At 44.6% G+C, this 15070-nt stretch overlaps 1 protein-coding gene across 2 annotated transcripts in view; it reads right to left on the reverse strand.

Moving 5' to 3' along the window:
• NOS1AP (nitric oxide synthase 1 adaptor protein) overlaps positions 1-15070 on the reverse strand; it is a 339279-nt gene that overhangs the window by 243001 nt on the left and 81208 nt on the right. For both annotated transcript variants that reach the window (XM_068964124.1, XM_068964123.1), the window contains exon 2: positions 3085-3156. In XM_068964124.1, the coding sequence (XP_068820225.1) occupies positions 3085-3156 (72 nt within the window). The remainder of the gene's footprint in view (positions 1-3084; positions 3157-15070) is intronic.

The following is a 15070-nucleotide window of genomic DNA, read 5'->3' on the forward strand; positions in this document are numbered from 1 at the left end:
AAATGTCATGTGCTACAATATGGATGAACATTATGAACATTATTCCAGGTAAAATAAGCCAGGCCAGATGGTAAATACAGTGTGATTCCATATATATGAGGTATCTGAACAGTCAGATTATACGCACAGAAAATATAAAGGTGGTGGCCAAGGGCTGTGGGAAGAGGCAGCGAGAATCAGTGTTTAATGGGTACAGAGTGTCAGTTTCACAAAAATTTCAGAGTGACCTGTTACACGGTGTAAATATACTTAACACTATTGAATTATACACTTTTAAATGGTTAACATGTCATGTATTTTTAATCTCCATTAAAAAAAAATCTTTGCAAGCACATGAAAAAGAAAAAGATGCCGAGGACAGATAACATAAATTTTAAAAGAAAAGCTATATGGAGAGAGTACCTTGAGAAACGGGGGAAAAGGAAAAGCATCAGCCAAATCAACGGTCCACCTAGTCAGCTTGGAGTCGGCGCTGCAGGTGTGACCCGGGGGCAGGAACAGGACTCCAAATGCCGCAGAAGTCCCAGCTCGGAAGGCGAGTCTGGTCCCCTCAGGACAAGCCCTTCACTGACTGCTTCCCTGTCTGGGAAATGCAGACAATCTGCATTGCTTCATCCACTGTCCTGTCCAGGAAGACTGGCATCTAAAGGGCCTGGCATGGCACAACTCATTTCACAGACGTAAGGCTCCAAGGTCCTTAGAGTAACTGCTTTCCTCTGAGGACGAGCCGCTGCTTGGGACCAAGCTGGAGGCCTGCACCTGTGAGTCCACAAGAGCACCCAGGAACGAAACTCTGCAGCGTCCTGCCCAACGTTAGCCTGGCACCATTCAACAGAAAAGGACAAAGTCAGGAACAGTCCTGAACACGGAAATCACATGCTCTGGTTCTTGACAAGTGTAATTACAGCCAAAACAGCTTCTAAAAGGGAGGGAAGAAAAGAAAATAGCACCCCGGACCTAGCGGTGAATTGGGGGGTTCACGGTAAAACACACACCCAGAGTTCTCATTGGTGGCCAGACTAAACAAGTGACCGTGGACAGCCAGACCAAACAGCTTTCTGGCCAATTAATTCCTCCCTCTAATTTAATGAGCTGCTCATTAAGTACTGGAAGCAGGTCATAGGGAAGAGAGCTGCTGGCACATGGCCCGCTGGGCTGACAGGTGCTGAGGGAGAGGAGACAGGGGCCACACTCCAGCCCCAAGGACTCCAGATCCCGTGCACGGCCAGCGCCACCAGCCACCACGGCCCACCTCTGCTTCGAGACGCTGTTTGCCGGTACCTCCGTTCCTTCTACAAAGTTGGATTCCTGCCACTGACTCCCTCATGGGGAAGCTCCAAGTCCCGGCCTTTCAGTTCTCCAGCGGGAGTCATCACCCAAACCAGGCAGCAGCGCAGTTCTGGGCGTGGACGCCCATCAAACTACTGACACCAAGTTGATCTAGAATCAATTATTTAATGCCCCCGACTTCCATGTCCTCATCTACAAAATATAAAAACAATACTCTCACTTCATCTAGAGTAGCTACAAATAATAAATAACATTATTTCCATATGAAAAGGCCTAGTAAAGCACCTGTCACACAGTAAGTGCTGAATAGTAGCTACTATTCTGATAGCTACTATTATTATTAATTACTCTAATAATGATAGTAATAGTAGAAACAACATAGTCACTGTGTCCTAGTCCAGTATGAAGAAAAAAGGGACTCTTTTGGTTGAAACCCCAAGGTCACAACCCCAAGGTGAGAGCAATAACCCATCCGCAAAAGGATGACACCCCAGATACACCCAGCCAGGCCTCAGTGGTCTCTGCCTGAGTGGGAAGGTGAAGGAAGAGAAGAGGTCTGGGAATACCCACTGCCAAGCCTGAAGCCAAAGGCATGTTCTCCTGAAAGCAAGTGGAGAGCTGCATGCAGGCTGCACGCCCACCACTTCAAGACCTCTGTGACCCTCTGAGCCTCAGTTTAATCCAGAGAATGAAGGTAACATGATCCCATTTGACAGTTTGTTGTAAACATTAAATGAACTCATATGAAAGTGACTCATTCCTGCGTCCAAGAAAAACAGTATTGATGTGTTTAAAAATACTTTCAACAAATTCAACTTAACAATAAAACATGCTGAAGAACTGGGAGGGTCAAAGCAGTGAACAGCCTAAAATAAGCAGGCTAATGAACTGCTTAGAGAAAACACAATGAATTGAGGTTTCTGTTGTTCAGATGAACTAACTAAAAAAAACTGACAAAAAGCAAAATGAGGCTCCCAACATCTATATGTTTTCCACTGAAGTGAGCAGATTCCTCTAGAAGACAAAGAGCTCAAACCAGGCTGCATTCAGGATGACCAATCCAGCCACCTCCAATACCAATTCTCTCCAAAAAATCGTTCCAATTCATTTGCCCAATCCCAGATCCCCCCTCAAACTGCACAAATCTAATCTCTTCTGTTTCACGACAGAGTACATGGGGAAATTCCTTCACAGTGGTCAGAAGACAAATTATTCCATCTCTGATCCGTGTACCACAGACTCTGGTCCTAAAGCAATAGATTGGAAAGTTGACCAAACTCTTTTAGAATATCTGAAATAGTAGAAGAGAATGCACACACATGTCCAGAGCCTAAAGCAACTGACCAAGGAAATTCTGTTGAAATCCCACGTTTGTTCTTAAAAATTTACGTAAATTTTCTTTATGCACCACAAAAATGCTTTACTTTTTAAAAAGTGCTTTGAGCCAAGTATCAGCTAATTACTAAACCTTTTCACTAAAAGCTGAATAAGTTCACCAGTCTCCCTCTCACTCCGTGGCAGACCCCACATCCTCAGGGGTAACATGCATCTCAGTTTGAGAAGCGGTAGTTCACAAGACAGAGAGGGTGGTAGCCCTCCAGCCATCGTATGTCCATTTTAACCTTGGCCTTTAAGCAACATCAACCACCTAACTCAGAATAACTCCCCTGGACAGTATAGGTGTCTTGCAGAGAGTGCAGCCATCCATTCTGGCACCCTGAGCACCTTCTAAAAGGGCAAGCAAGTAGGATGCCTGGGTTCCAGGACCACACAGCCCCATCTCCAGCCACTCACCCGGATCCGGCGCATGGCAGCCACAATCTCCACTCTGCTGTTCGGCCTCGGTACGTCCAGACTTCCAACGTACTGTGGGGAGAGAAGCAAACACTCTCTGAGAAGAGGGATGGCAAGAGTCTCTAATCACAGAAAGTTAGGGCTGGAAGGATTTCCAGAGGTCATCAAGTTCATCTTCCCATTCTACAGATAAGGAAATTAAGTGCCAAAAGGATGTTTCCTGACTACTTCTAACTTTATAGAAAACAAAATGAGAAACTGGTTCCTTTTCTCATCTTGTTTTTAATCAGAGAGGCAGGCAAGGACTGTGTTTAAACAAGCGGGCTTCTGAAACAGAAAGGGTTGGGTATGAAGACTCTCCCACCACCTTTGTGGCAAGCTAGTTTGCCTTTTCTCAGTTTCATCATCTGTAAAATGGGATTTCAGTAAAGATAAAGTGGGGTAAGGTATAATCTCTTACAGAAATCTGGTCTTCATGCATTAAAGCAATCTAAAGGAATAAAGAAGAATAATATCTACTTTTTTTTTAATTAATGAAACTTCACTGAGTTTGCCCTGGATGTTACAGAGACTCAGACATTTGAGTAATTTCCTGAATAGAGAAAAGGAATGGACTAGTTATGCATTTAAAAACCTAACTTGATTAAACCAAATGACATACAGGTTGTTTAATATCGTATATAATTTTTTGCTACACATGGCTCAAATAATGCAGATATATGCAGAGTACTGTCAATGGTTTCAAGTACATCTCTCTTTTGTATATTAATGGACATACAAATTCATAGACATGCCGAGGAATTTCTGTTATGTGAAAAGGTTAATACTACTCACATTGTTCTGCAACTTGATTTTTTAACTTTAAAGATAACTTGGATATCTTTCTCCACCAATGGATACAAGTCTATCCATTACTTATGACCACTCCGCTACTGGTGGACACTTCCCCAGGGCACTCTTAGAAAACTGCTTCCACAAACCTGCTTATCTGCACACTGCTGAGCTCATCCAGGTAGCCCTTCAGGCTAGATTCCTACAAGTGGGACTACTGGATCAAAATTATAGATAATTTCTAGATATCATTACTCAGTAGGATGAAACAAGAGAAGAGGACAGCCTCACCCTATTCCATACTGACCCACTGGGATTTGCCTTTTCCTTTTTAAAAGCACATATAAAACAGCCCAGAGGATATCCCAGAAATTAATAGCCCCAAGATAATTTAAAAGTCTATGCAACCAAGGACCACATTAATAGAAGTGCAGGACAGTCATCTGCAAGAAACATACTTCCTATGGTTACGAGAACAGAAGGTTCTTCCTAAAATTTGGAGCGAGGCTGGTCCCAGTGAAAAGGGTTTCGAAAACTAAATACTGCCAAAGGATTTCCCCTCGTATTGATCCACAGTGTGTGGTAATACACTGGAGACAGTGATTCCCTGCCCCCATAGGAAATCTGGGCCCCACATGGACGGCCCCACCATCGCAGCTAAACAAAGGCCCCTTGACCTGAGGATCTAAGCGCACTGCCAGCGTCAACCATGGCTGGCATAGCTCCCCTCTGAGCTCTGCGACTCCATGGTTTGCCACCATGTCAGTGACCCACACAGCCAGGAATGACATGAGGCCAGGTTTATGACGGCCCAAGTTCAAAGCAACCCCCCTCGCAGCTGGGGGCCATCTCCACACTCCCCCTCCCGAGCGCTGCATGCCTGGCGGCTCCTGCCCTGAACTCTGAACCGTCAGGAACTGGCAATCAGTCTGAATGCAGACGCCAAAATGGATCCCTGCCCCCTCCTTTCTCAGAAAGGGGCAGCACTGAGAACCCCAAACCAGTCGGGGGTACAGAGAGAGGAGAAGTGGCTTTCTAGCTCTGGACGAGGTTTCCTAACCAGGGAGTAGCATTCTGCACGTGAAGGCACTGGCATGAGGACACCCAACATAGTCACGCTATCCATGCCTCCTTCACGCCATTAGCCAGCTGGTACGTGTGCATGTACTCAGCACACACCTTCACACACATCAGTGCACACATGCTCACACACATGTGGCACGTGCATACACATGACTCACCACACACACGCATCTCACACAGCCCACATGAGCATGCACACAGTCATCCCACGCTCACTAACACATCCCACTTACAGTCACACCACACGCTCATCTTCCTTCTCAACCATCTGAAGAAAATCACAAATCTGCCTTTCTGCGAGAGAGTATGGAGCAGACACCCATCTCTACCAGAGCTAGACCTTATGGTTATTCGAGGAGATTAAAAGGAGACATGAAGCAGGGATCAAAAACTAAACATCCACACTAATGACGAACCAAAAAGCAGAGCAACAATTTCAGGGAAGCAGAGGAGGGGTCAAAAACCAGAGGGTACAATGAGTAATTACTGCCATTATGTACATGTATAACTCCATAACAAAAAAGTATCTCCATACCTAACTATTACCACCGCCACCACAAATAATCTCAGTCCACCCTGAGGCTCCATTTTGGCCAAAATACAAGACAGTCTTAGACCAGACAGATCAGGAAGCTCACACAACCACGTCAGTTTAAATATATCAGGGCCTGCTTCCTTTTCACTACCATTTAGAAAAGAAAAAACAAAAACCTAGAAGGAAGATGCAAATTGTACTAAGTAATCAACATACAAGATTTATGAGTCAGTTTTATCTGTGGCTTCATCTTCCAGATAAGGAGGAGTTAAGTGCAAATAAGGTTAACCAAAGGACTTCAAATATTCTTTGTAAGTTTCCAGAGAAACCTCAGCCTTGGTGCTAGGTTAATAGCTCAGGAAGTTGTTTTTTTGGGGGGGTGGGAGGTGCTTTTCCTTCATTTACTTGCTTCCACCTTATTTTCTAGAGATTAATTTCTGAAGACTGTGATGAACTGAACTGTAGTGTTTCCTGGTGAATCACACTAAAAGCAGCAAGACATAACAGCTTAACACAGTCACGAATATTATCACCACCCACTGACTTGTGAGACTTTCTGCCCTTATCCTCCTCAAGGAACAGCCCTTTATTTAAAAGCTTTCTGTCAAGTGTTTTCGGAGATCAGGAAAAAGCTTATGTATGAATCAAAAATAAACACACCAAATTATCGGCTTGTAATGATGCTGGAGAAACTGGTATCCTCAGACTTGGCCTCTGACAAACTGGATAAGATACAAAGAAATAACTGCATAAAATGTACAAAGAGGGAACTATGGATACATACAAACTATGTCTATTAGTTAATAATAATTATCAATACTGGCTTATCAATTGTACCAAATGTACACACTAATGCAAGATAGTAATAACAGGAGACTAAGCAGGGGGGTTGAAGGGGTGTATGGGAACTCTCCTTGCTACCCAATTTGTTTGTTTCTTAAAACCACTCTAAAAAACTAAGTCTACTAGTTGAAATGTAAAAGTGGGAAGTCAAGAAACACCTGGAGTAACAGGCAGATTTGGCCTTGGAGTACGGAATGAAGCAGGGCAAATGCTAATAGAGTTTTGCCAAGAGAACACACTGGTCATAGCAAACACCCTCTTCCAACACAAGAGAAGACTCTACACATGGACATCACCATAGTCAACACCGAAATGAGACTGATTATATTCTTTGCAGCCAAACATGGAGAAGCTCTATACAGTCAACAAAAACAAGACCGGGAGCTGACTGTGGCTCAGATCATGAACTCCTTATTGCCAAATTCAGACTTAAATTGAAGAAAGTAGGGAAAACCACTAGACCATTCAGGTATGACCTAAAACATATCCCTTATCATTATACAGTGGAAGTGAGAAATAGATTTAAGGGACTAGATCTGATAGATAGAGTGCCTGATGAACTATGGACAAAGGTTCGTGACATTGTACAGGAGACAGGGATCAAGACCATCCCCATGGAAAAGAAATGCAGAAAAGCAAAATGGCTGTCTGGGGAGGCCTTACAAATAGCTGTGAAAAGAAGAGAAGCGAAAAGCAAAGGAAAAAAGGAAAGATATAAGCACCTGAATACAGAGTCCAAAGAATAGCAAGAAGAGATAAGAAAGCCTTCCTCAGCAATCAATGCAAAGAAATAGAGGAAAACAGCAGAATGGGGAAGACTAGAGATCTCTTCAAGAAAATTAGAGATACCAAGGGAACATTTCATGCAAAGATGGGCTCAATAAAGGACAGAAATGGTATGCGCCTAACAGAAGCAGAAGATATTAAGAAGAGGTGGCAAGAATACACAGAAGAACTGTACAAAAAAGATCTTCACGACCAAGATAATCACGATGGTGTGATCCCTCACCTAGAGCCAGACATCCTGGAATGTGAAGTCAAGTGGGCCTTAGAAAGCATCACTACGAACAAAGGTAGTGGAGGTGATGGAATTCCAGTGGAGCCATTTCAAATTCTGAAAGATGATGCTGTGAAAGTGCTGCACTCAATATGCCAGAAAATTTGGAAAACTCAGCAGTGGCCACAGGACTGGAAAAGGTCAGTTTTCATTCCAATCCCAAAGAAAGGCAATGCCAAAGAATGCTCAAACTACCACATAATTGCACTCATCTCACATGCTAGTAAAGGAATGCTCAAAATTCCCTAAGCCAGGCTTCAGCAATACATGAATTGTGAATTTCCTGATGTTCAAGCTGGGTTTAGAAAAGGCAGAGGAACCAGAGATCAAATTGCCAACATCTGCTGGATCATGGAAAAAGCAAGAGGTTTCCAGAAAAATATTTATTTCTGCTCTATTGACTATACCAAAGCCTTTGACTGTGTGGATCACAATAAACTGTGGAAAATTCTGAAAGAGATGGGAATACCAGACCACCTGACCTGCCTCTTGAGAAACCTGTATGCAGATCAGGAAGCAACAGTTAGAACTGGGCATGGAACAACAGACTGGTTCCAAATAGGAAAAGGAGTACGTCAAGGCTGTATATGGTCACCCTGCTTATTTAACTTATATGCAGAGTACATCATGAGAAACACTGGGCTGGAAGAAGCACAAGCTGGAATCAAGATTGCTGGGGGAAATATCAATAACCTCAGATATGCAGATGATACCACCCTTATGGCAGAAAGTGAAGACCAACTAAAAAGCCTCTTGGTGAAAGTGAAAGAGGAGAGTGAAAAAGTTGGTTTAAAGCTCAACATTCAGAAAATGAAGATCATGGCATCTGGTCCCGTCACTTCATGGGAATTAGATGGGGAAACAGTGGAAACAGTGTCAGACTTTATTTTTTGGGGGGTTTCAAAATCACTGCAGATGGTGATTGCAGCCATGAAATTGGAAGATGCTTACTCCTTGGAAGAAAAGTCATGACCAACCTAGGTAGCATATTCAATAGCAGAGACATTACTTTGCCAAGAAAGGTCCGTCTAGTCAAGGCTATGCTTTTTCCAGTGGTCATGTATGGATGTGAGAGTTGGACTGTGAACAAAGCTGAGCACCCAAGAATTGATGCTTTTGAACTGTGGTGTTGGAGAAGACTATTGAGAGTCCCTTGGACTGCAAGGAGATCCAACCAGTCCATTCTGAAGGAGATCAGCCCTGGGATTTCTTTGGAAGGAATGATGCTAAAGCTGAAACTCCAGTACTTTGGTTACCTCATGCAAAGAGTTGACTCATTGGAAAAGACTCTGATGCTGGGAGGGTTTGGGGGCAGGAGGAGAAGGGGATGACAGAGTATGAGATGGCTGGATGGCATCACCAACTCGATAGACATGAGTTTGAGTGAACTCCGGGAGATGGTGACAGACAGGGAGGCCTGGTGTGCTGCGATTCAAGGGGTCACAAAGAGTCGGACACGACTGAGCAACTGAACTGACTGATTAGTTGAAGTAATAAAAATAACTTTGAAGGCACTGGAAAGAGACCAAAAGCAGGCAGAGATTGGTGGGGAATCAACCCCTGAAAGTAGGGAACCACACTAGATAAGACCTGGTTGGTGCAGTTTTGCCCAACAGCACAATCCCACAAGGGCAACACTGACTGCCTGGAGCTTAGGCTAAAATGCTCACTCAGAGGGCCTGGGAAGTTGATCATCAGAAATGTGAACAACCAGAGAGCCTGAAAGAGAGCAGAAATTGCTGACAGAAAAGGAGCCCCAATCATGTATAAATGCTACTTGGGTCTTGGATGCCCCCCCTCCCACCAGCTCCACATGAGGAAAGCAGGCTCCAAGGAGGCTGGCAGAAGGTGGCAGTTGTAATCGTGTAAGTCACTCAGTCATGTACGACTCTGTGACCCCATGGACTGTAGCCCACTAGGCTCCTCTGTCGATGGAATTCTCCATTCCAGAATGGAAGGATATTGGAGCGAGTTGCCATTCTCTTCTCCAGGGGGTCCTCCCACCCAGGGACTGAACCCAGGTCTCCTGCATTGCAGGCAGATTCTTTATCATCTGAGCCACCAATCTGCTGGTACTGCTCACGTCAGCAGAGGCAAATTTAGGATTTACGACCTGTTGTGTTAACTGTCCTTAAGAACAAAAACCTACCCCCTTCAGAAGAAGACAGAAGAATCTTACATCAGTGCAGGCAAGACTACAGAGAAAGACCACAGTGCCATATTCTCCTGGAGTAAAAGGACAAGGCCCCCACAAATGGGCACAATGTAATGGTCCCTGGATCTCTGCATTCCCAACTCACATCTTCTCTCTGAAAACCACTCAGTGCTACAGCCTCAGCTCCCAGCACAACCGTGTGAGGTTCAGGAGGCTGCACCTCCTATAAGAGAGATTGACAATGAGGCCTAAAGCAGTTGTCAGATGGTAGACAAGCCTCTAGCTCCCACTCCCAGCTCCTGGCCCCCAGCCCAGGACTCTCTCCGCTGTCGGCTTTCTTATTAACTCTCTTCCTTCAGGTCCGAAACCTGGCCAGGTTCGAATTCCAACACTGTGCCTACCTTCTTATACCCTTCAAGTCTCCTGGCCACACTGTGTCCTCTCTCTGAGAACACACATAAGCAGTAGGAAATCCGGTGCATGCTAAGTGGCTTCAGCTGTGCCTGACTCTTTGTGACCCCATGGACTATAGCCCTCCAGGCTCCTCTGTCCACAGAGATTCTCCAGGCAAGAATACTAGAGAGGGTTGTCATGACCTCCTCCAGGGGATCATCCTGACCCAGGGATCAAACCCGCATCTCCTATGTCTCCTGCACTGGCTAGCTCTTTACCACTAGCGCCACATGGGAAACCCGGTATTCTGCTTGTATCTAGAAATCAGCAGCTGTGATGGCCCATCTGAGTTAATCCCTTAGCCAACCCTCTATCAGTTGCTAAAAACTTGGAATCATAGGAGCAGACGATTCCAAATCCAAAGGAACCTTAGGAAACATGTCCAAAGTTATGTCACAAAAGGAAGATTAAGAAAGAACATATGAAAAGCATTTAGCACTGCTGGGTATCCTGCCAATGCTTAGTAAATATTCACCATTATGACTTCATCTAAAGTTTCATTTTTTCCACATCACTCTATATCTTTCCCAGCAGTTAACATGATTTGCACTTGGGGTCTGGCCTCATGTACATGGTCACCATCTGCCATGCCCACTAGAATGGAAGCTCCTTGACAGTTGGGACCCTGCCCTCATATTTCTGCATTCCCAGCCCTTTGAGCCTGGCAGAGTAAGACTCAAGTATCTGCTGAACAAGTGGGGGCAACTGCAGCCCACAGAGGTTAGGTGACCTGCCCAAGGACGCAGCTCATGGCAGAAGTGGCATGAAAAGCCTGTTCTCCCAGGTGGCACTAGGGGTAAAGAACCCGCTTGCCATTGCAGGAGACAAAAGAGACAGGGGTTTGATCCCTGGGTCAGAAAGAGGCCCTGGAGGAGAGCATGGCAACCCACTCCAGTATTCTTGCCTGGAAAACCTCAAGGACAGAGAAGCCTGGAGGGCTACAGTCCAAAGGTCGACACAACTAAAGCAACTTGGCACACTCACACCCACCCCGGGTGAGCGCAACAACTCCAATGGGAAAGTTCCTCCTTGCCTGCAGAAACTGCTCTCCGTGCGCAGCTGAGCGTCCTGCTGAGCGGGATTATGGATGTGACCTGGGTGAAAGTTCTCGCCTCATTTAGCACTGAACAAAGCAGCATTAACTGCAGCGGCAGCAGCGGGCCCAGATTCCAGGGCACACACTCAGCCGATGACCTTCTAATAAGCACTCTGGGGAGGGGGACGAGAAAGCAAAGTGGCCTCGGGGTGTCCCACTCCCCACTTGTGTAGTCTGCTCCATTCTCCAGGTGGTTCCGTGTGCAGGAGGGGCAGCGGGGACTGAGGAGTGCCCGAACGGACATTTACCCGTGTTCTCACCCCCGCCTGCAACAAGACAGAAGCCTCAGTGGAGGTTCCCCTCTCCCCGCTTTCCCTACCCCCCAACACCCACACACCAGAAAAGCTTCCAAAATGCTTGAGCTGCAGCTGCACACCACGTCTTTATTTATTTGTAGTCTAAGAGGAATGAAGCACTTATATTTCTTCCTCTCTCTCTCAGCCCATCTGAAAAAGGAAGTACTATTTGAAGGCCATCTGATGCTACTGTGTCACTATTGATCAGGGGCTCAGCGGGGGCCGATGAATGTGCCAGAGATCACAGCAGAATCCTTCCTGCTCCTCAACATTAAGGGACTGGGTGCAAAATAAATAATTGTGGTGACTTGTCTTTATGCTAATGCCTTACCATTCTCTAAAAGGCACAGAGGATGGGACTGAACCACGCAATGTGCCCATGGGTTCTTTTAGTCTCCATTAGCACAAGCTTAGATGGGTTGGTTTAATCATTTTTCTTTATTATGAGGACTCTGAATGATACAGCAAAGAGAAGAAAGCAGTAAGACAGAAAACCTGTTCTAGTCTTTCAACTATTAGCTCTTGAATGGAAGCTTCAGCTCTGCAATTAAGAGCTCTGGTTGCATCACAGATGCAGGCGTGGGGCAGGGGCTGGCCTACATTCTGGTCAGGGAGTATTTTCCAGCCCTTACACCTGAGATGCTTACTCAGCCAGCAGGTTATTTCTCCTACAGAAAAAAAAGAAAATGGGGGAAGCCCGAGGCACAGTGAGAGGCTGAGAATCATTGACAACACTAACATTCCATGATAATGAAATCATCACCTGTAAAGCAACCAGGTAAGCCAGGAAGAGAGAGACAAAGAACATGATAAAATCATTAGGGAAGTCAGACCCAATAGCAGAGCTTAAGTGGCCTTAAAGGTCATTTGATCCAACCCTTCACTTTACAGAAGGGAAAACTGAGGTACAAAGAGAAGAGAATATAGTTTGTGAGTGGCAGAACCAGAAGCAAAGTGAGTCTCCCTACCTTGCACTGAAACACTGATACTTCAGTAGGAAAGAAGCAATCAGGATGAACACAAGCCAGTGCCTCAATAAGGCCTAGTTCACTGCATTAAACTCAAATTGAGCTGGACAAGTAAGCCTGTATATGGACACCAAAATGATCCTGAGGTCAAAAGCAAACCAATTTAAAATGTCAGGGCAGGAAGATTTGTAGAAAAAAGCAAATGGATCATCATTTGACTCACTGAATGACTTAAGTTATGGAACTGAAGATATTCATTATGAAAATGGAGCAATGACACTGAAGGAGAGAAACATAATCCCACCACTGGAGAGAAGCAGGGAACGGAAGAAACACAGAGATGAGGAGACCCCAGGGTGACGCTAGAGAGGATCTCCCAGCACCAACACTCTGTACCTCTCCTGCGAGGTTCTAAGTATTTAAACTCTCCAAAGCTGTCTGTGGCCTAGAATACAGTACATCTGAACTATCTAGAAGTCGAGGTTGTCATAAGAACCAAATTAGATAATGCAGGTGGAAGTGTTAGTTTTTTAAAAATCATACAACCATAAAGAGATCCTGTTCTTTACATCATTATGCTCTTGTTTCATAGGCTTGTATGACCCTAAAAATGCAGAACTTATAGCTCAACAGTAATCTCATATTGGATTCTCAAAGACTAACGACTCTGCACAAAACGAGGTGATTCAAAATGCCGGAGAGTTAATGGAGGATGGAATCAAGAATTCAACCCCAGCAGGCTCAAAGAGAAAGGACGGGATAAACAGCATGAGCAGAGAGTGTCACCAGTGACCAAGCCACACAGACACAGACTCCCCTTTCCCCACAACCGCTCCCAGCAGGGAGGAGCAAACTATGACAGCACCCACAGAGCCTCACAGGATAGGCTCAGTTTGCGGTGAATATTTGGCCATATTCCTTCTAGATGAACAGGCTGTCACCAGGAAAAACCTGTTTGGAGTTGGAGATGCAGGATCTCTAGTACAACGGTCATTTATCACTGAGCAGAGCCCCACAAATGAGTAAAATTTCCAGATAACTGGCCCGTACCTCCATTTAAAAACCAATCTTTTCTCTATTTTCTCTTTCTTGACTAGAAATGGCCCTAAAATATATTATCCTCTTCCTTAATAATTGAGACTCTGAGCTAGAATCCAACATACTTCTTCAAGATTCAGAATAACCATTATAAATATCACTTAATAGATAAGCTAATATCAGCAATGACTCCATGAGAAATGTCTCCAGATTACTGTTAAGACTTTTGAGTCATTGAAGCTGACTTTTAGGATTTTTCTAATGCTTCCTACCATTAGCAGCAAGGATGATAACAAAATGCCATATATGCTTCTGCCTTTAACAACTGTCCCCAAATCCTCAAGTACTAGCAACACAATGCCAACAACATATAAAAAGGATAATATATACAATGACCATGAAGAATTTCTTCCAAGAATGCAAAGTTGGTTCAATACATGAAAATCGATTAATGCATATACCATATGAATAAAGGACAAAGACCAAATGATCTTCCCAACAGACAAAAAGCATTTGACAAAAATCCAATATCCTTTCATGATGAAAACACTCAAACTATCAATGAAAGGGAGCTTCCTCAGTCTAATAAGGAACATCTTCAAAAAACCCAGAGCCAACATCATACTTAATGGTAAAAGACTAAATTTTTTTCTCTAAGGTCATGACCAAGCCAAAGAAGTTCACTCTCACCCCTTCTATTCAACATTGATCTACAAGTCTTAGTTAGGGAAATTAGGCTAGAAAAGAAATAAAAGGCATCCAGACTGAAAAAAAAAAACAAAAGCAGCAGCAGCAACTGCTACTGCTAAGTCACTTCATTCGTGTCCAACTCTGTGTGACCCCATAGACGGCAGCCCACCAGGCTCCCCCATCCCTGGGATTCTCCAGGCAAGAACACTGGAGTGGGTTGCCATTTCCTTCTCCGGTGTATGAAAGTGAAAAGTGAAAGGGAAGTCGCTCAGTCGTGTACGACTCTTAGCGACCCCATGGACTGCAGCCTACCAGGCTCCTTCGTTCATGGGATTTTGCAGGCAAGAGTACTGGAGTGGGGTGCCATTGCCTTCTCCGAGTAGAAGCAAAGCTGTATCTATTTACAGATAACATGATCTTTATATAGAAAATAAGGAATACACACACACACAAAACTCTATTAGAACCAATGAATGAGCTAAAAATGAAATCAAGGAAACAACTCTATTCACAGTAGCATACGGTAACACTCAAAAAGAGTACAATGGTTAGGAATAAGTTTAAGTATTATATAAGATATACACAGAAAATTATAAATAATAATTGAAAGACAGCATAAAGACAGCAAAAAATATAAATCATAATTCAGTTCAGTTCAGTTCAGCTGCTCAGTTGTGTCTGACACTTTGTGACCCCATGAATCGCAGCACGCCAGGCCTCCCTGTCCATCACCAACACCCAGAGTTCACTCAAACTCATGTCCATCGAGTCAGTGATGCCATCCAGCCATCTTATCCTTGGTCGTCCCCTTCTCCTCCTGCCCCCAACCACCCCACCACCACCCCCGCCCCCCGCAGCATCAGAGTCTTTTCCAACGAGTCAACACTTCACATGAGGTGGCCAAACTACTGGAGTGTCAGCTTTAGCATCATTCCTTCCAA

This window comes from Capricornis sumatraensis, chromosome 2 (genome assembly GCF_032405125.1).
Source record: "Capricornis sumatraensis isolate serow.1 chromosome 2, serow.2, whole genome shotgun sequence".
NCBI classification, from domain to species: Eukaryota; Metazoa; Chordata; class Mammalia; order Artiodactyla; family Bovidae; genus Capricornis; species Capricornis sumatraensis.